The following is a 20,169-nucleotide window of genomic DNA, read 5'->3' on the forward strand; positions in this document are numbered from 1 at the left end:
TCTCCTCAAGGACTTTTCAAGATCTCCTTCCAATTCCACAAAACAACCCCCAACATAAGCTAACTACTTGCCATAGAAGTGTAATGACTGTTATTTTCTTAGAGTCTGAGCCAGATCTGAACCAGAGGCAGATATGTAACTAACACCATACTAGCTAGTCCCTGCCTCCTGCAAACTGTCTTTTGAAGCGGAAGCTCCCCTTAACATGAAACTGTCTCACTAACCTTCTGTAGTTAGCAGCTCCCAGATTGCAAAGATATATAAAACACCACCAGCAAATGCTACAGGGAACCTAGAGCCCTTAAAAATCAGAACAAAAACCCCAAACAAGCAAGCAAATAAGGAGCAAGGGAAACTTTGCTCAGTGCTTAATAGTATAAAAACTCATTCTCTGGAGAATTCAATTCCTTCTGCTCTGATGTGTCCTCCTGCTGTTTAACTGCAAGCTCTGTCGACTCACAGCTGCTGCTCTGTGCAGGCCCTGGTTTGCCTTCAGAAGAAAGCACATGGAAAAGACAAAGAACCCTTTCCCTCACTCAAAATAGCAAACCCTGAGTCAGAGGGAAGACAGCACCAGAGAAGGAAGTCAGAAGCCTGCATTATCCCAATGTTGACTGTGAGCCAGGGCAGAAGCTGCACTTAGCTGATACTACTTCTCATAAGATCGAAAGTCCCTCTACAGAACAGGCCACACGTTGTGCTCTACCTTACCCATGCCCCTGCTTTCGTATCCAAAATGTCCCCAAGTTCCTGACACATTGTGATCCAGTCTGGTCTTCAAAGCTCAGTAAAACCTACATGTCATAAACATGAGTCACGTAATTGGAACAGCAAGAAGAGTGCAGTTATTTGCTGTCACTCATATTTTTGAAGAAGGTAAAGGAAAAGTCACATTGTATGTGGAAAACACCTTCATAGTGTTATCCATAAAGTCTTGTTCATACTTTTCAACACCCTGTACTTTGAAGCTGTAACTACTACACCAAGACAAGAAAACCCCAGATAAGCTTCTGGGGAGGACTTACAAAGAAAAACCAATCAGTTCAGCTTAGCTTTTATTTTTTACTAAATGTTCATAGTGGCACTCAGACACTGATCGAGAAGTGACAAGAATCACCACCTCTGCAGTTAAAAATCTCTCTGGTATATATCTGATCACACTCAAAAGTGTTTCTGAAGTTGTATCTGGGTATTAAAATTTGAGTGAGAAATAAAAGAAGAGATTTGAGCATTGGAACAATTACTAGCAAATTCCAAAACTTGCTAGAGGTATCCAGATAAGAAGTTTCTCTTCCCCTGGAGAAGATGCGTGACATGGCATTTACATGCCACAGCTCATGGGGATTAATGGTTGTTGGCAGAAGCTGCATCTCATGCCCAGAACGTGACCTAAGCGAGTAAGAAAAAAAATCCTTATATGATGGTGTCATCAATTTTAGTTATTTCCCAAGCTGAGTGAAATGTAACAGTTACAAAGATTTTAATATGTGCGTTAGGAGTTCTGCTGAAAGGTATTTGAAATGGAAAAACATTACTGAGTTGCCCTGGACTTGTAGCTGTTCCACATTAATTAGGACCAGATGAGTTAAAAAGTGGTGAGGAAACTTGGTCTCAGCCTCATTTTGGTACGTAAGGATTCCGTACCTCTTCTCTACTCATCACCTCCACACCACTTACAGGGATTTGAGACTAGAAATTATAAATCAGGAATCCACTCTCAGTCAGCAGAAAACAGTAAAGCACAAGTTCAATCTCTCGGAAAACGCTAAGAACAGAAGCAGTAGGATGAGCAAGGTCAGACCTTTCTCTCTGGAAGCATGAGAAAATGTGAGGCAGAGCTGTGAAGACACTGAACGTGTATCTACACTTCAGGAAGGTATGTGTGGTAATCAGGAAGCTAAACTGGCAGGCTTCAGGGACACAAGGTGGGTGAAGAAGCCTTTCACCCCAGGCACCTGTTTCTGTAATGGAAGAAGCTGTTCTGCAGAACAAATAGAAGTTTTCTATCCACAGCTACAAAAATAACTACTGAGTCACTTCTATCACTTTCCACAGTGACATTAAACTCATTTTAGCAACCCAAGGCAGGCTAATACCCTGGCCAGCTTGTGAAAAGTTACTTTTCTTCATATTCCCCAAGAGCCTCTTTCCACCTCATGGCAGAAGCCCAGTGGACTTTAGCTTTTTCAAACACCAGCTTCCAATACTGCCTCCTTGCAAGGACAGTATTCTCAGATCAATATTTCTCTAGCCCAAATCTAATTGAAAACAGGACAAATAAGATACAAAAGATCTCCCAAAACCACAGCCTCCACATAAATAGGAAAGCCTGTGGTAGGAGAAGAGCAGAACTGCTAATTACTTTAAATGATGTGATCAGATAATTTAAGTTTGCAGGGCTGAAGCCTGGAATTCATCAATAAATGTGGAACTTAGACAGACCCCTGCAACAGGCAAACTCCTTCATGACTTGGCAGGCTCTCAACAAGGAATGACCGGAGACAATAAGACACAGTCTCAGCTCCACTGTTTGCTATTTAGTATGGCTGCTCTGAACCTATGGCATCTTGAAGTAGCCTTCAGAGGGTTTCCTAAGTCCTCTTAAGTCACAGCAAAGCTACAGGACTCCATAAACATCAAGACAGACAAACTGCAGAGGACTATACAAAGCCTTAGGTGATTTTGGAAAACCTCTTTTTGAGATTAATTTGGAGAGGAGGAAAAGGAAACTGGAGAGAGAGAGATTCTTTCTAACTTCATTTCAGGTTTTCGTTTTCCAAATACCCACTGAGGACCTGGAAAAAGCCAAGCAAAGGATGCCTGGGCTCTGTGGGAACACAGCACCATCTCGTGGAGCGAAGGGAAGAAGTATAAGAAACGAGGAATAACTATTTCAGCACTTCAGACATCTGCAGCTTGGCTTTTTGACAGCCTGCTCTTCTAGCAGGTTAACAAATCTCTCTATCGAATTTGTGCTTTATAAAAAAAAAAGTTCACTGCAGATCTATAAAGAACAAATGAACAACAAACAACTCCCTATTTTTAGCTCTCAAACTCATCACCATTAACATAAACACTGGGGGCCTCTTCATAAATAGAGACGTGTGGGCAGACAACCATCTGTACTGAATGCTATTTGCCAGCAGGCCCAGCGCAGCTGCGAGCACCCTTTTCTTGCAAATCTGAATCTCCTGTGCTTAAGGTGGGCAAAGAAAACAAGTCTCCAAGTACGAAACCTACCAAGACTAAAGACCTATACTTCCACCTATTCAGTATTGGAAAAGAAAAAAGAATTATCTTTCAGTTTAGGAGGAGGAGTTGGGGGAAGGCACTTATTCCCCCCTTTCCATTATTTGCTCCTAAACATGGAGGTATGCTTCCAGAGCATCTGAGAGAGAGAAACTTAAGTTACCCAGCTGGTTTACATCTTACTGGTCATAAACAAGAATTTCCTGGCACCAGTGAAAGTATGAAAGCCTGGTTAGTTTCTATTTCATTGACTGAACTCAGTTAGAAATTAATCTCTGCAACAGAAAGCATTTAGGTGTCCCGGCTTCTAAAAGAGGTGGGCAAATGCAGGGGTCTCTGTGCAGGAGGATGCAGTTGATCTTTTTGCTCCATTCCAAGCATTGTGCTATGCTTAGCTCCACTTTAGCATGGTCCACTTTAGCATACGCTTCCAAGTTTATTCTTATTTCATCCTGGTCTCCAGGATAAAATTCATTTAAAACAGAAAGCATTATGATATACTGTCCATATAGTTTGAAGAACTCCCATAATGAGTTTAGAACAGGTCTCTCTAGTGTGATATTTGGGTTAAGTATGTTCTCTGGTGTGCCTAAATTAAGTTTAAATGACTTGATCTATCAATCTTCCATGCACACGAGCCATCAGTAGCAATTCCACGGCCAAGTGGGGATCTCTGTGAGGATGCTTCTCTTGAGACAGAAGCACAAATTTGTGTCTAAAGTGTCCATCAGAAGTATCTCTATTTCAGCAGGAGGAGGTAAAGGATTTAAGCCTCCAGCCTTTTCCAGTTTGGGCAAATGCAGAGTAAATTCGCCACTAGTAACGATGTGTAAAAAATAGAGGGGAGAAAAATAGAGAAAACGGGCTGATTTTTTCTTTTTTCCTGGCAGTACAAACACTTAACTCATGATTTGTGTTTAAACAATGGGAAGCAAAGACAATTCTGCCTGACCTCAATTCTCAGCATTGAAGTGACTGTAACAAGATGAATTGTCAGGATATTCTCCAAGCTGCCGCACTAACTGCTGCAGCATCACGTGGAGCAATCCAGGCTAATCCTGAACTTAAGCACGCAGGATTAACATGGTGTCCTACCTGTCTAACATACCAGGCAAAAACATGCAACTCGGCAATAATTCAGGCAGGTATTTCAGGTATCTCCATATGGCAACTCATCTACGGCAGATATATATATATATATATATATATGTATCTCACTTGTGACTACTGTTATGCGATCAACATCACACCCCATTGGGTAACTCTGCATGTTTTCTGAAGTCAAACATTCTGCCCATTGGCCTTAAGATCGATATTGGTATCTCTCACACTCCCAGAAAATCTGGGGCAGATTTTCTCTTGCCCTGTCTCACGTAGCTGGAGTGCCTCCAACCGCTCGCCAGCAGCCAGATTCACAGTCACTGCTTCCAAGAACTTCTGCTCATTCACACAGAGCAAGGGCTTGAAAACCAGGTCTGCTCAGTTCATTCTGCACTGGTGGCACAACCAACCCAGTGTTACAACAGCAAAGCAGAGAAATGAGTCTTTGCTGATGTCAGCTGCCTTCTGTAACATGCAGTGAGCTTGGATTCATAATTTAAACCCTGGTGCACAGGCACTTCTCATGGTAGGCTGCATTTCCAAGTGAAAAACACCTGAATGCTGAAGTCTCCAGCAGTAAAAAGAAATACCAATATTAGCTCTCTCTTCAGCATTTTGCGGTCTTCAATTATGAGAATATCTGTGACAGATGAACTATTAAAGACACAGATGCTTCTAAGGGACCTACAAACTGTATGATGAATGGTCTGTGATATTGCTATTTATCTTCATGATTTGCCTGAGATCAGCAGGGCAGAAATGTAACAGACAGAAGGTCATTTAGTGCAATCTGAAAAAAAAAAAAAAAAGAAATATGACAGATAGTTATGGGAAGCCAGCAAACCTGACACCGGCTTTGCTGTGGCCAAGCACTGCAATTAGGTTTCAGAGCAGAGACAAGAAGAAGACTAGAGCTCCAACCACACTTCCTTCAAAATCAACATGTCAGAGTGTCTCTGAAGAAAAAATTGCTTATATTTGGCAGGTGTATTATTAAAGCCAGAGTCTAGTCAAGACACTCTGGTCTAGAGGTCAGTTATATTACCTGAGACGGTTACTCAATGGACATGACCACAACTACCCTCAGCTTGAGGCTAGAGGCATTTGAACAAAAACTACACTACAAAGATCAGTCTATTCTCCTTTCCTAGGGAAGGAGTAATTTTCTACTCTTTTTCCCCCAACCCATTCAAGATCAACCTCTCAAAAGCCCCCCTGTCAATAGAAACACCTTGAAAGGCATCTCCCAGGCCAGTGAGGCCACCACAAGCCCACACTTACCACCAACACAGCCTCAGGGATAGGCTGACTACATGATAAAAATCTAGACAGAGGAGGATGAACTAAGTTAGGTCTACATTTTGAAACTAAAATTAGTCATCATCTTTCTCAGGTTTTTAAACTCTCTCTGCTAATTTTCAAGATAAAATCATCATTCTGATGCAGCCAATAAATCCTGAACTTTGTTTTGAAATGATGAAATCTACCACATTCTGCTTTTTCATTCGTACTTCATTTCTTCTGTTCTGAACTATTCGAAGATTTTCACTGAAATATGTAGTTTTGCTTGCCCTGCATGTGTTTTTTTGACTGATTAAACTACCACCCAAGAAAAATTTTCACCAGTTCTGTATGTACCTAAGAGTTTGAAATGAACATTCACGGATTTGGAACCTTTTCTTCACCCATTAGCTAACTGGAGTTTCAGTTAACACTTATTTCCCAACAGAAACCATACCATTTGATTATTCTTGGGTTTTTTTACTGAAAAACCTATTTCCTTTCACAATCAGAGAAATTCCTTTGTGGCTCAAAATGTCTGACAGCAAAAGGCACCTGAAGTCCCAGCCTCAACTCTCAGCGTTTGCACAGGCCTCAGATGTCAGTATGCAGTAAAACACCTCCACAAAGATAATCAAATCCACCACAAAATGCTCCCCCTCGCAAAGCTTGTTTCACAGGTACCCAAGCAGCCAGTTTCAATTTGCCCCTTGGGGATCATTAAACTGTAATTAAGGTTTTGCATCTAATCCCCAATGTTCCACAGCTGAGATTATTATAGCAGCTCCAGGGTAACAAGATTGCAACGTAATACAGATACGTCCCTATATGCAGCTAAACTCCACTGGAGATCAATAGCTAGGCTTCTTCCAATGACAGGCAATAATTAGAACATTAGGCAGCCCAGATAGTGAACAAGAATTTCCTTCAGGACCTTTGACTCTTCCTGCCTTTGTTTTTCTGTTAATAATTTCCATTGCAAAAAAAAAAAGGATAAGGATACAAGATGTTTCTCCCTCTTCCTACTTGCCCCAGCCTCCTCCCTTATGTAGCCCCAGACTTGAAGGCTCAAAAGCCAGCAAGGGGAAAAAAAAGCACTGCCTGCATCCCTCTGCATGTTGGCATTCTCTCAGCTACCTGTGACCTGTAAATATTTAATGACCTACATTCGTCCACACTAATGAATGTAATATTAAAAGTAGCTTTCAGTCTAAGGTATAAAAAAAAAAATACATATAAGTCTTAAATACATTTAGGCATATTTGATATGTGGACTCAGAGAATCCCTGTGATCTGCCAATACTGGCATAAATCTCAAGTTACCTCATTCAAATCAAAGGAATTATTTTGTATTTATAAGTGTTACTGCAAACGACGTCTAGACCATAAAATACAAAGACCAACTTCAATCTCCATCTATCTCTTCTCACCCATTAACGCAGCCTCCTCTTTGCAAACTGTTTTCTATGTAGGCAGCCTGGGAAATAAACAGTAATCACCTTCAGGACCCTACAGGAATAAGAAGGCAATACAGCATGTGCTACAACAGACAACTCCACGCTGTCTGGGAAAGCACGACGCGAACCTATCCCATCTTATTAACACCATTACGTTCCACTTATCATACATCAGACTTAGAGCAACGGATTAAAAGCACACATCTAATTCAGTTGGGTGGTGCAAAGATGGGAGAGCACATAAAACCCGGTGGGGGCAAAAAAAAAAAAAAAAAAAATAAAAAATTATTACCATTGATCTGTTCAGGGAAAAAAAAAAAAAAAAAAAAATTAAAGATTATTGCAAGCCAGAGCTTCCACGCAGGACGTTAGGCCCAACACAGGACTCACTTTTTCATAATCCATAGTGCCAGTCATGGCAGATTCATGGGTGAATGGAGGCAAAGCCACCTGTGCCTTCACCCGAATTGCTGACTGGGGTATTCTATTGCAAATCAACAGCAACAGCTACAAGATTAACAGGCTTTTTCAAAGGTTTTTCCCTTCTTTGCAAAAGCACAGGTACCATCTGCATACTGTGTGGCACCCAAAATATCTCATGCCGATGAAACCATAGCTGGTGTGAGATTCATCTACAGTATTTGGGCAATACAATTGAGGATAGAAGTTCCATAGCATATGTGAAAAAAAAAATCCACTTAAAGTAATGGTTCTCAAGCTCGGGGTAACTTTAGTCTACAAAATCCAGCACTACCTGCATTTGCCATCAGCTTCCAAATTCTGTACTGTACCATTTTCTACGAAGAAGCTGATACAAGAGGAAAAGAATCTTTAAAGAGTAAAATTGATGGCTGAAACTTATTTCAGAGTTTTCCTGAGTTTTTACAACTACCATGTCTTAAAGCAAATATGAACATGTGTAGGATATTACAAGGAAAAAGCTACATTTAAAATTAATCAAATCCTTGTTACACTTGACAATTTAGAATGCTTAATTTATTAACTTACATTTAGTGGAAAGATGTGCTTAGACATCATCAGCAGCAAGTGGAGCTCAGGGTAACAGAACAGAGACTCCTGTTTTGCTGTACCACAGTTCTGTTACTGCTGTCAACTTACATTAATGTCTTATCAGAGATCACACCCTGGGTGTGCCATTACTGCAGGAACACCTTCAGAGACCAGCTCTTCCATGGGGCAAAATATGCAGGACATAATATCACTTACTCAGCTACTTGTAACGTGAAATCCGATAATTATTGAAATGGCTACCAAAAAGTATCACGTAAAAAAAATACTGTCAAAGAGAGCAAAGATCAAAAGGAACAAAACTATGGCAAGACCCCTCTGTGACATGTTTATGAAAATGGCATAGCTGCTGAGCGGTGTCAGGAAGAGAATTAAGTAACTGCTTGAACTGCTTAAAGGTTGATAACAGAAGCTGTAATCACTGCCACCTGTAAAAAGTCTCTCTCCTTCCACCCTATTGAAGTCTGTAGCACGGCTGGACCATAGCTTATGTGCTGACAGCAGCCAGGTGTGCACAGATATCAGTGACTGATTGCAGCTCTCATCCTAAATGCTCCTTCTGCCAAGCTGTTGAAGCAATCGTAATTAAATTACTCACTAGAGACCTAGCTGCATTTTGGGCATCACAAAAGGATGAAGTTGGCTAGCTTTCACAATCGAAAAAAAGGAAACACTTTTCTGTCAGGGCACCTTGAGAAGTCAAAAGGTATAGAAGAAGCAATTCCAAAAAGCACCTGTCACTCAAAATCCCCCTTTCTCATCCAAAACATAGATACCCAAATTCCTCAACCTGATGTCAACAACACTACCCATTCCAGATGAATCCCAAAGGAGATGCAAGGCAGGGCAGCGCTTGATCTGCAGCCCGACCTGATGTTTTACAGCTGTTAGTCATGGGAGGGAAAATGCCGCTCAGTACACAGAAGAGCAACAAGCATTCTTAAACCACTTAAGTCCTAAAGCAATTATGTAGCAGGTTATTACTTAGCATCAGAAAAGTGCATGGTGCTTGAATAAGAAGTAGCACTAGATCCTTGCCCTAAAGATGTTTCAGTTCTTGGAGTTACAGCACAAATGAAAATAAACAGTGGTAAGAAGGGTGAAAGCAGAGTTCACAACCCAAATCACACTGGCACAATTTACATCATATACTGAAGTACGCAGTTGCATTTCCCTCCCCTTTTATCCCAATTCTCAAAGGATAAGGTCATTCAGAGACAGGAGACACCAAAGACTTAGGGTAGGAACTGAAAATGAGCCACCAGCCAGAAAACACTAGTTATAGTAGAGGGTACATAAAAGAGCACTCAGTAAGCGAGGGCGAAGCGTGAGGAGGGAAGAAGTAGGCAGGGTGCCTGACCTGCTGTAATGAAGTATGATTCACTCAAGATAAATCAGAGGTGACTCTTGCTTCAGTGTAGGGCGGATGTCTCTGTAGTATCAAAGGCAAATCCCTAAGCGTGCTGATATTTAAACAGCTGACTGGTTTAGCCATGCATGACTAATGAAGTCTACGCAGATTTATTTTCTACACACTAGCAACCTCTTGCTCTCTGACTCAGTAAGTGATAAGCTGGGCACATTAGAAATGAATGGGTGATAATTAAACATGAACAATGAAGAGGGTTTCTGTAAGTAAATCAAGCTGAGCATGCTGGCATTGACATTAAGGGAGGTCATGAAGTCTGGACAAGAATTGGTCCAGATGGTGAAAAACACTAAATACTGAGAAAGAGGGAATAGGGTCCATCTCCCAACAGGGAGTCTGAATCCTGCCATGGAGATAGCTGTAACTGCTCAGTGACGCAGACAAAACAAGTGTGGCGTGCAATTGGGTCATAAGCACATCAGAATAAAGCCTTCACCATGAAGTAATAGTTACTACTTTAGCCATTTGCCCTGCTAGTAGTCTCTTCTCATGACTCTTCTAGTTCCAACGCTGCCATTTTGCAGCCTCGTCTGCAGACTATGGTCCAGAAGCATCAATCCTCTTAGATACTCATTCACTTACTTATGTAGAGTGGGGAAAAAAAGAAGTGCATTAGGGATGGATCTGCTCTGACATCCCTGGCACCTCACCTAGAACACACACGTGGCAGAGGCCAGCTTCAGCCGTCTTCATTCAATCCACAATGTTCTGTGCTTTACTCTAAAGTATCGGTCTTTGACTTGTTCTGTTAATTTTTATATCCTCCCCTTTAAGATAAGGAAAAAAAAAAGAAAAAAAGATTTTGGCTAGTGAGTAAGCCTCACTCACTGTGATTACAGAACTGAAGTTATCAAAAGCTCTTCCTATGACAGTGCTAAATTAACAAAAGAGCAAAGTCACCATGACTCCCTTTCTCTCTAATCCTTCCCTCCTCCAAACGTGATTCACAGAAAGACAGTAGAAGCATATAGATTATGCATCACGCACAAAGGGATCTTGGAAGAAAAATACAACTTACTGTGCAAAAAGAACAACAGCCCTGTATATTACCTCTCCTTCAGACAAAAAAAAAAACAAGCACCACTTATCTTAACAATCACACTGGAAGCTTAGAGGATTGCTCTGCTTATCAGCAGGCTCTTTGAAAACCATGCAGACTGGAAGCATGTGAAGATACACACACAAGAGCACAGACAAACACGGGCTGTCTTTTCTTTTTACATATCAAACGGAAAACGTTTTTTTAAACCACATGGATATTACAACCCAGAGTTTATAAATAAGTTAATAAATAACCCCCCTAAAAATCTAATCAATAGTCAGCAGATGGACTTAACAACTGTTTCAAAAGAAAAAAAAAAAAAACTGTTTGAAAAAATGCTTTATACTCTGCTTGCACTAGTCACTGCTGCAGGTTATTGATCTTTTACAGACAAACAGCCTCCATTAATACATACTTGTGTTAGCCTGGCAATTTATCCTGGAAAGCTTGACCCTCAGTGTTACTCATCTGCATGAGGCACTGAGTAACAAGCAGTGTTTTCTATATCTATTTTGGCACACATATACCGTTCCCATTACCTAGATTGCTGAAGCCTATTTTTTTAATGCATTCTCTCTGTGCAGAAAAAAAAAAGTCATAGTTTGAGCACATAGACAAGAGTACAAATAAATTATAGAATCTGTAAGGCTTTTCATAGTGCAACAGTTTAAATACATGCCGTATCTCAGGTAACTTGGAGTTTCTAACTACCATGTTTTCATCTCATATAATGAGGAAGAACAGTAACAGGATGGAGTTGACTCCAGATGCAAGATGCTTCACTAACATTGTCTGGTACCTTATCTGCTCAAAGTCACACATTTGAACAGTCTAGGTAACAGTTTGGCATGCCAAGGCTGTTTCTTAATTATCAAATGCAGTATATTAATGCTGATTCCCTGCATCAGAGAGTAATAAACAAATTCTGAAAACAGGTTAAAAAGCCTAGGTTTATTGAATGTGATGCCAGACTGATTAAAATATCTCTAAAGCCTGAAGAATGAGGGACCACTTCAAAAAAATGAAGAACAGATCCTAAAGGGCAAGGAGAATGGAGCCAGTATATGCCAAATAGTACCATTGCTCCTATTTCTACCATTCTTGATAGGTCTTAATGCTGGCTAGTACGCAAGGTAGATCTTTGCATTCCCTTTTGTACAACAGACCTCCTCAAATAAATTTGAGGGCAGGGGGTGTCTGTGGTTTTTGTTGGGTTTGTTTCTTATCATTGGTACAAGAAATGATACAACTCAAATTGAAGCATATTAAAACTGAATTTATGACCCTAGAGTTTCTATTCATTTCTTATTCTGAGGAATCTTGATTTTTACTGTGTAAAAAAATATCAAAATGAGAGCTATACAACAACAGCTAAAAATTGAGGTTGTATCATTGCTTCTAGGAATTTTAAACCTTGTCATGTTGAACACTAGTGAAAGTACTAACGTATCTATAGATGTATAATGTGCATCCCTGAAACCAGTGCTTCTCCTTCACCTTTTCAGAATCAGCAATTCCAAGCCATTTGTATCTGAATTGGGAAGCCCAATCCATTTTTTCCAGACAAAATTGAAAAGCAAAAACATACTGGCACACCAAACTTTCTTGCTTATTACTAAGACTGAATGACTTTGCAAAGTTTACACTAGCAAATAACAAATCATACGTACCAATAGTTAATTGGGAATGATATAAAGAGATCATCAAGAATACCTGAAGCGAACACCAGACTATCTGTCTCAGAGACACTGAAATATATTGCATCAAATACATGGAAATGTCAATTTTCCAGTGCGGACACTTGAGTTGATATAGCAGAAATGGAAAGACAAAATGTATTCAGTAAGTCCTCCTTTTGCTATTGTTTACATTGTGTAAATCTAGACCTATTCTATTGACTTCAATATTCCATATTTATATCAGTGAGAGACCACAATTTGCCCATTAAGTAGAAATAGCCATCTACAAAATTAATAGAATTAGACTCCTGTGGCAAAAAAAAAGTTCTACAAAAGAGCCTGATGCATTTCTAAATAATAGCAAGGCTTCAGGTTACACAGAAGTTATCCCCCCCCACCATTATTTGCACTGAAATCCAGTCTAAAGAACATTTAATTCAATTAACACACAAGTGCCTATACTTCCATTAGACTCGGGTATAATGGCAAATCTAACAGATAGGAACAGGAAGGAAGCCTTCTCCCTCTCCACAACCCACAACACTTCATAACTTCATCAGGCAACCAGGAGTAGAACTCTTCATTGTACTGATATATGGAAAAGACTTTAAAAAAAAACAACAAACCAACAACAAACAAACAAACAAACAAAAAACCACAAAGGGATGTTATACGTACTTTTTGAAGATCCTGGTTGAAGTCTAATCATGCTCCAGGAGAAGTCCACATGACTTACCTTTCCAGACCATTCTGAAACCCACACCCTTGGCATTTCTAAATCACCAGCCAAGCCTGACACTGGGAGGCTGGCTCCTACATCGCCCACATCATCCCCACGCCTATCAAACCCCCGTCTCTGCTCTGCATGGTGTCCAGCTGCCAGCTCTAAAAAGCAGCAAGGAATCCCCAATTACAGACACAGGAATCTGGCTTCCTGATGCTTCAGAGCCTGCTCTAAGTCGTTAGCAATGGCATAACAAGGGCACTGTGACAATCTAGAGCTGTGGAGTCCAGCACATTAGAAAAAAAAACAACAGTATCAATAATTTCTTCAGAGATTGCCTGGACATGTACTTAAATACAGCCCAATAGGATTCAAAGTAACTTTTCTTTTACATAACAGGTTTATATTGTGCTAAGCATAGCACAATATAAACAAGTACTGCAAGAATGGAAAAGTGTGTCCAATTGGCAAAACCAAACCAAAACACAGAAAAATCAGAGTCAAATTTGTGGCTCCAATATGAAGTGTTCCTTCTGGACCCAAAGAAGTCATTCTAGATTCCAAAACAACCCAAAATTAGATGTGGCATTACAGCCTATAAATCTGCCTCTGTAGGACCCTTCTTAAAAAGCCACTGTCAAAATACAAATGTTGATAGGCCTTTACAATATCTGTTTGGGAGAACTGGGAGAAAGGGGACACCAACACAGATAACACCACAGTTTATAATGACACAGAGAAGCAGGCTTTCTGGCCATCAGCAGAAACAGACTGTCACCACATGTTAAACAGCTTGTCATATGCGCCATCATTTCAGCCACATCTCAAACTTCTAGGGAAGGGTTGCAGATATGACAGAGCTGTAGCACCAATATTGCATGGACCTTGCCGGTACCACTAATAAAGTCTACCTAAAATACCCTTAATGAAAAACAGCAGCTTGTGAGATGCAGGTGGTCAGAGTAGTCTACTCTGGATGAGCCTTTTCTGTTGTTATTTTATTAGAGATTTTAATAGTAATTGGCCAAGAAGAACATCCAATCTTTTGAGATCAAGCAAATCAATATGCCATGAAGCATAAAACTGTTGCTGTATGTTTAACTGACCACCTGGTTTTAACTGACCATCCTAGAAAACAGCACCCAATTTTTCATCTTAGCATACAGCTAGTAATTCAGTAGAAGACAATCTAGAACACCGATCAGCAGTTTTACATGGATTCCATGTCTTTGTCACCAAAGTTTAAATGAAATGTACAAAACATAATTAGTACATAAAACGTAGCCATTTCTACCTATGTAAATATTACTCACAATATATTCAAGTAATTGCTGGTTTCTCCAAACCAAGAATTCCATTAACATCAACTGCCATCATTGGTCTGGTTGAGTTATCTTTTAAAAAGAAGAAAAAAACACCCCAACGCATACCAAATTGCATATTTTCATTTTAAAGAGGAAAATAAAAATAAACTGCTGTATGCTTTTGAAACTTTCCAAGAAACAAAGTTTGGCTTTGGAGTTGTATTTCAATTGAAAGTAAAACTAATTATGTGTTGTCTGTGTTCCTACCCATCAGAACTCACAGCTCACCAATCCAATGGAAAAGCCTACTTACGGTCATTACACTGGCTCCCAGAATATGAAGTCATGGAGCAATCACAGGTGAAGCCTTCCCATTGCTGATTACAGATGCCCTGATTCGCACAAGAATCTTCCTGGCAGGTAGTACTCGGTCCTGGAGAAGGGTGACAAGAAAAGGGTGAAACAAAGCTGAGAGAATAATTTTAATCAGGCCACAAAAGCTCCAATTTATCGTTACCATTACTATCAGGATCCTCATGCAGAAGAGAAAAAGCACTAACCAAACACTTTTCCATTCTTAGACATGCAAAAAACTCAGGTAAAAAGAGCACAAAGACAACTGTACACTCCACAACAAAACAGCAAACTAACACAGAGCAAGGAGGAAGAGTGAGCAGCAACATATTCCCTCTTAGGCAGGCCAAACTCATATGTTCAGTGCTTGCTCAAAGAAATTTACTGTGAAACATGGTGTGATGCAAGGATAACAAATACTGCCAGTTTGTTGTGCTTCCCTGGAAGTTCGATCCCCTTGTAGAAACTAAGGCTAAGAAATGAGCCCATGAATTTCATGCTTCATCCTACCCAAAGAACATTGATAAGTGGATTCAAACTGAAATTTTCAAACCTCACTTGGCTACAACTCTGCTTTAAAGGTTAAGGAAAAACAAAAACAAAACAAAACAAAAAATATAAAGAAGCCCCAAAGACTCTAACTAGTGCAATTACATAGGTTCCTCTGGTAACATGTCAATTAAGTCCTCAGAACAACACTTCTTTGTTCTGGACTTCCACACTCTTTGGGGGAAGCAGAGAAGGAAGCTGCCACTACTGACAGACCAGCCTTTCATCGTTCTGTGATTTGTAGCTAACAGTTGTTACCCTACTCAGATAAACCTTGCAAAGACATAACCCGAGCAAAAAGCGATCTTCAGATCAAGGGGACTTTGAATGACAGCTCGTATGTCATCCACAAGGAGGTAGCTGGATTCTGAACCACCCGAGAGCAGACATGAACCTGCAAGCCATAGGTTATAAGAACATGAGTTTAAAAGTTACTTCCTGGGAAAGTATTTTATCTTCAGCACTCTAGACAAAGGTATGCTGCTCCTATTGTGCAATACTTCAAATAAAATGTACAACTGTAGTTGTCGTACCTACTATTCTACATCCTGCACTTCATGGAAGAAAAGAAGCAGCAAAAGAAAAAAAGTAGATAATAGAGGACCAACTGGCTAGGCTGAGATCATTTTATTAACCACTTCCAGGCTCAGACAATAGCATAAGGATAAAGCAACAACTATTCTACCCAACCCACAATATCCCATCAAGTCTTTGTTTGCAACAGCAATTCCATGAGGCTCATCCTTCTCTTCATCCTTATCTCACCATTCCATCAGCACCACCAGCTGTACTTTATGGAAAAGATAAGACACACCAAAGTGGAGACAGCATTTTCAAATGTTTTAACCCAAAATGAAACCCTTAACCTCCATCTGACACCACCCACAGCAATTTCATCAGATCCCATAGTCATACAGCATTGATATTCAGATTGTACATCTGGGCACTTCCACCTTTATGAGCCTTTGTAGAACCCACAGCTAACCGTCATGCATGGTCTTCCCAACAATTCAAAGACTGAGCCAGGGTCAGACCCTTATAGCTTTGGTGCAGAGTTTCTGCTCTTCCCACCAGATCATCTTTCCCCACTTTGAGAACAGAATGGGTGAATGTCAACAGCTTTTTAGCTATCTGTGGTTCCTTACATCTCTCCCACAATGAGAAGGAACTCATGACTATCAGTAGGTAGAGAGTTTAACTGAACATTAGCAAAAATCTGAGTTTCTTCCACAGTCTGTTATACTGTTAAAAAAAGCCAAAAACCCAAAACCTCTAGGTAGAAGCATAAGTGTAGGTAACAAAAGCAGACAACAAAACCCCTGAAAGAAAATTCACCAATTGAAAAGAGGTGGTGGCAGCCACAGCACGAGAACTGTTTGTTAGCAGACTGACAGAGAGCTGAGCAGTATTTTTCAATGCTTTTCTCCTCCCTTCCTCTCCTTCCCACCCACCTGACTCTCATTCGCAGCTGTATGAATCCCAGTGGTCTCACTGGCAGAGTGTGAAGTTAACAGATCACTTCTAGGATTACAACAGTGCTGACAGACTTTACAGAGTGGGCTGGTAGGCACATGTATGTACATGCTTTCCTCCTGCTTTTACACTTGTAAAAGACATGGATATAACTATCTGAGGTCTGACACTTGCTTTAGACTTACTTTGGCCCAGCAAAAGAAGGGATGACACTTAGCAATCTGAAATAGAATATTAGTTGTCATTTTTCCTAAAATTCTGAGTTATTCCTTATCTTTGGATAAGGAGCTGATATCTCTCCTTTACTTCACTATCCCATTATCTAACCTCTAACCCTAAATATGAATGCCTATACTCCTAGAGGCAAGTTATATATATAGTTAAAAAATAAAACAAGAGAGCAATTGTGACTCTATGCAAATCTGCTACAGCATCAACTGTAAACACCGTTACAAAGAAGCAAAGCAGAACAAAATTCTCAATTACAATGTTGTTCCCCTCTTCCTACACCTCTGAGAACACTATAATCAATAACTGGACTTCACAACAGGCATCATCTAATGGGAATATCCTTTGTCGAGATGCCACAAGAGAAAGGACCAGTAATCTACTCCAGGAAGAAGACTGCATGAGGTCTAGTACCTGTAGCTTGAGATGCTCATAGTGAGAGAGCCCAGAGAGTCAAAGGACTTGAATTCATGACCACTATTGTGGTTTCTCAATTGTACTTCACAGAAACCAGTTGTGAGGATGGAAACAGTACTTTCAAAGCAGCCAGAGGAAAAAAAAATTAAAAAAAAAAAGAAAAACGTCCACACAGTAATGAGGAATTTTGACAGCCTGCCAATACCTCAAGGAAGCTGAAAGCCTGATATGCCGTCAGTTGTGACGACACAGCATAGATGCTGGGTATTACACTTTGCCTCACTCCTTAGTAGTATGGGCCATTTGCATGTTAAAAGGATCATTGTCTCAGAGTTCATCTACTCCTGCTCTTACAGTCCTTGCCTGATGTCATAATCCTCCATCTGTGGTAAAGGAGTTTTGTTGAGAACAACTAACAGGGATGTCACAGGGGATTAGGATTTTGGATTAGGGAGCAAAGCGACAGAAGCACAGGAAGGCTTATAAAATAGGAAAATTGTGTTACCACGCACAGGCCCTTTAGTGTCAGCAAACAAGGAGAGAGAAGATGACAAACAATTTATATGTACAGCAGTACAATTGGTTCTAAAACACCAATGCCATCAGGGTTCAGCTCTATTTTTGATCTCATTCTCACCTACAGCAGTTAAAGTATTTAAAAGCAAAGTTTCAGACACAGTCTATATAAACTGAGATATGTTTGAGATACATCTGAGATAATCACCCTATACTTTTAATTAATAAAATATGCATGCTGACTTGAATTTCCTTCTTAAACACACTGACAACACTTGCTATTTCTGTTGAGTGCATCTTTGTTCAAAGGCCTTGGTTTTGTTGCGTGTTTGTAGCTGGGCTTGGCACATTATCTTCTTCATGCCACATGTACATTGTGCATCTCTAGTTTTTACTGGAACAGCTCAGTATCTGAGAACTTGCAGGATCTGAGATCTTGCTGGGTCTCCCTCCCTGGGAAGGAGTCCAGTATTATACTTTTCCTCCAAGCTACCTACCTAGATGTATGGTTTGCTTATTAGTTTTACCAATAAGTATTTGAAGAAATTCAACTCAGAACAGTACAGTAACCAGATCTCTTATTTATATTCTGCTTGGAAAAATTACTGTGTCTCCTTCTTTCCTGCAATTTCAGGTGTATGGTAGGTTTCTCTTTGCCCTGAAACTAAAAAGTTTGAATTCTACTGCTGCGCACTGCTAGAACTGCCATGTTTCATCCCACAGGTGGGCACGTTTCTCTGGCAAGAGAAATCTTTCCTGCTGTGTCATTTGAAAGCTCTTTGCAGAAGAACTTCAGGAATAAAAGACAGTATTGTGTTTATCATTCTTCCAAGTTACATAAGGAATCAGTTTCTTTATACAACAGCTGTAAGATTATAACACAGTTGTGTTATAAGTCATGCTTTGATCATGACTAGCAATAAGCATTAAGCTAAGCACACCATTCTTGGTCTTGCACATAACACCTTCCTTCACGCATCAAAAATTCACTCCTATTGAATCTACCATTTGCCTTAACGTTATTTTCTCAGTAAGATGAAGATTTTCAACAAGTTCAACGGCACCATGGGTCCATTTTCACCCTCCATCTCCCTAAATGCTCCCATCTTTTTCCCTTGTACCTTCAAAGAGGTTAGGAGAGATAGGAAAGTAACATGCACAAGACATCTTTACTGTCTTTGCTGAATAAAGTGCTTCTTTTGCCCTATAGTCGCTAAATTGCAGATGTCATCAAGCACTGAAATATCTTTACCACTACCAGTCAGATGTCATGATGGGCAATTTGTACCTATGATAAATCTACTTCTGTCAGCACCCCTCTTTCATAACCAGTGATAGTCTGCTTTCTTAAATGCAATGTGTAGGCCCAGTACAGCTCAGAGGCATCAGATCTTGGAAATCATATGCACTAGGCAGAATATAAACCTGTTCCAGGATTCATTCTTACTGCAGGTTAAGGAGGAAAGGAAGCTAAGTTTTCCAATTTTAGAATAATTCGGAAAAAAGTATTTTTTCTGAGTAAAAAGTGAGCAAAACTGAGACTAAATCTCACTGAACCATCACTTCACCGGATGGGCCATACCTCATATGCTGTAACTATCAAATACCAAACGTGGTGTGTTGACACATACTTTGCACAAATGTAAAAAACTAAAGTTTAGTCAAGATTCAGTGCACTATTCAGAAAGTTAGATGCTGTATTTTGAGTCAAAGGTGGAAAAAAGTAGGAATATCACAGAGTAACATCAACTTTGCAAACTAGAACCAAAAAACCAAAAGGGATTTTCAAGGACTGCAAGGCCAGCTCTTCGAGCTCTTTCAGTTCCAGATTTCGTTAAGAACTCATCATCCCTTTCATCACCTAAATAAGGTTAGAAATCTGGCAGGTTCCATATTTAAAGTTACCCATTGTCAGAAACAACTCCAAAGCCAGCATTCTGCAGTCCTCCTAAAATACAGCTTATTCTAGTGCCTCAACAGACCCCGAAACTCTTCATTCACCTCACGTCAATTATGATGCTGAGTGCTTTGATTCCAAATATGTGGCTGGTCTAAAAATTTCAGGGACTGAAACTAGTTAAAATAACAAATATGCAAAGTCTCCCATGGAAAGCACATTTACCTCAAGGTGACAAGAGAAGGGAATCAGCAGCAGTAGCAATCCACAGAGGATGGACCTACAAGGTGGTGAAGGGTTTTTCCCCTCCATGACACCTGGCATATACCTATCTTCCTCCCTTATTGTCACCCTGCCACTCTCCAACTCTAAGTAACCTAAGAGTTCTTGAGCAAAGTACTCACACACATACCGGTGAGGGAAGAAAAACAAAAAAAAAC

General features: G+C 40.1%; 1 protein-coding gene across 18 annotated transcripts in view; it reads right to left on the reverse strand.

Moving 5' to 3' along the window:
- NRXN3 (neurexin 3) overlaps positions 1 to 20,169 on the reverse strand; it is a 925,309-nt gene that overhangs the window by 517,414 nt on the left and 387,726 nt on the right. For all 18 annotated transcript variants that reach the window (XR_001412019.1, XR_001412018.1, XR_001412017.1 and 15 more), the window contains one exon: positions 14,609 to 14,728. Coding sequence is in view for 14 of the 18 variants with exons in the window: in XM_014941879.1 (XP_014797365.1) it covers positions 14,609 to 14,728 (120 nt within the window). In the remaining 4 variants the exon portion in view is untranslated. The remainder of the gene's footprint in view (positions 1 to 14,608; positions 14,729 to 20,169) is intronic.

Source organism: Calidris pugnax, unplaced genomic scaffold (genome assembly GCF_001431845.1).
Source record: "Calidris pugnax isolate Ruff unplaced genomic scaffold, ASM143184v1 scaffold56, whole genome shotgun sequence".
Taxonomy (NCBI): Eukaryota; Metazoa; Chordata; class Aves; order Charadriiformes; family Scolopacidae; genus Calidris; species Calidris pugnax.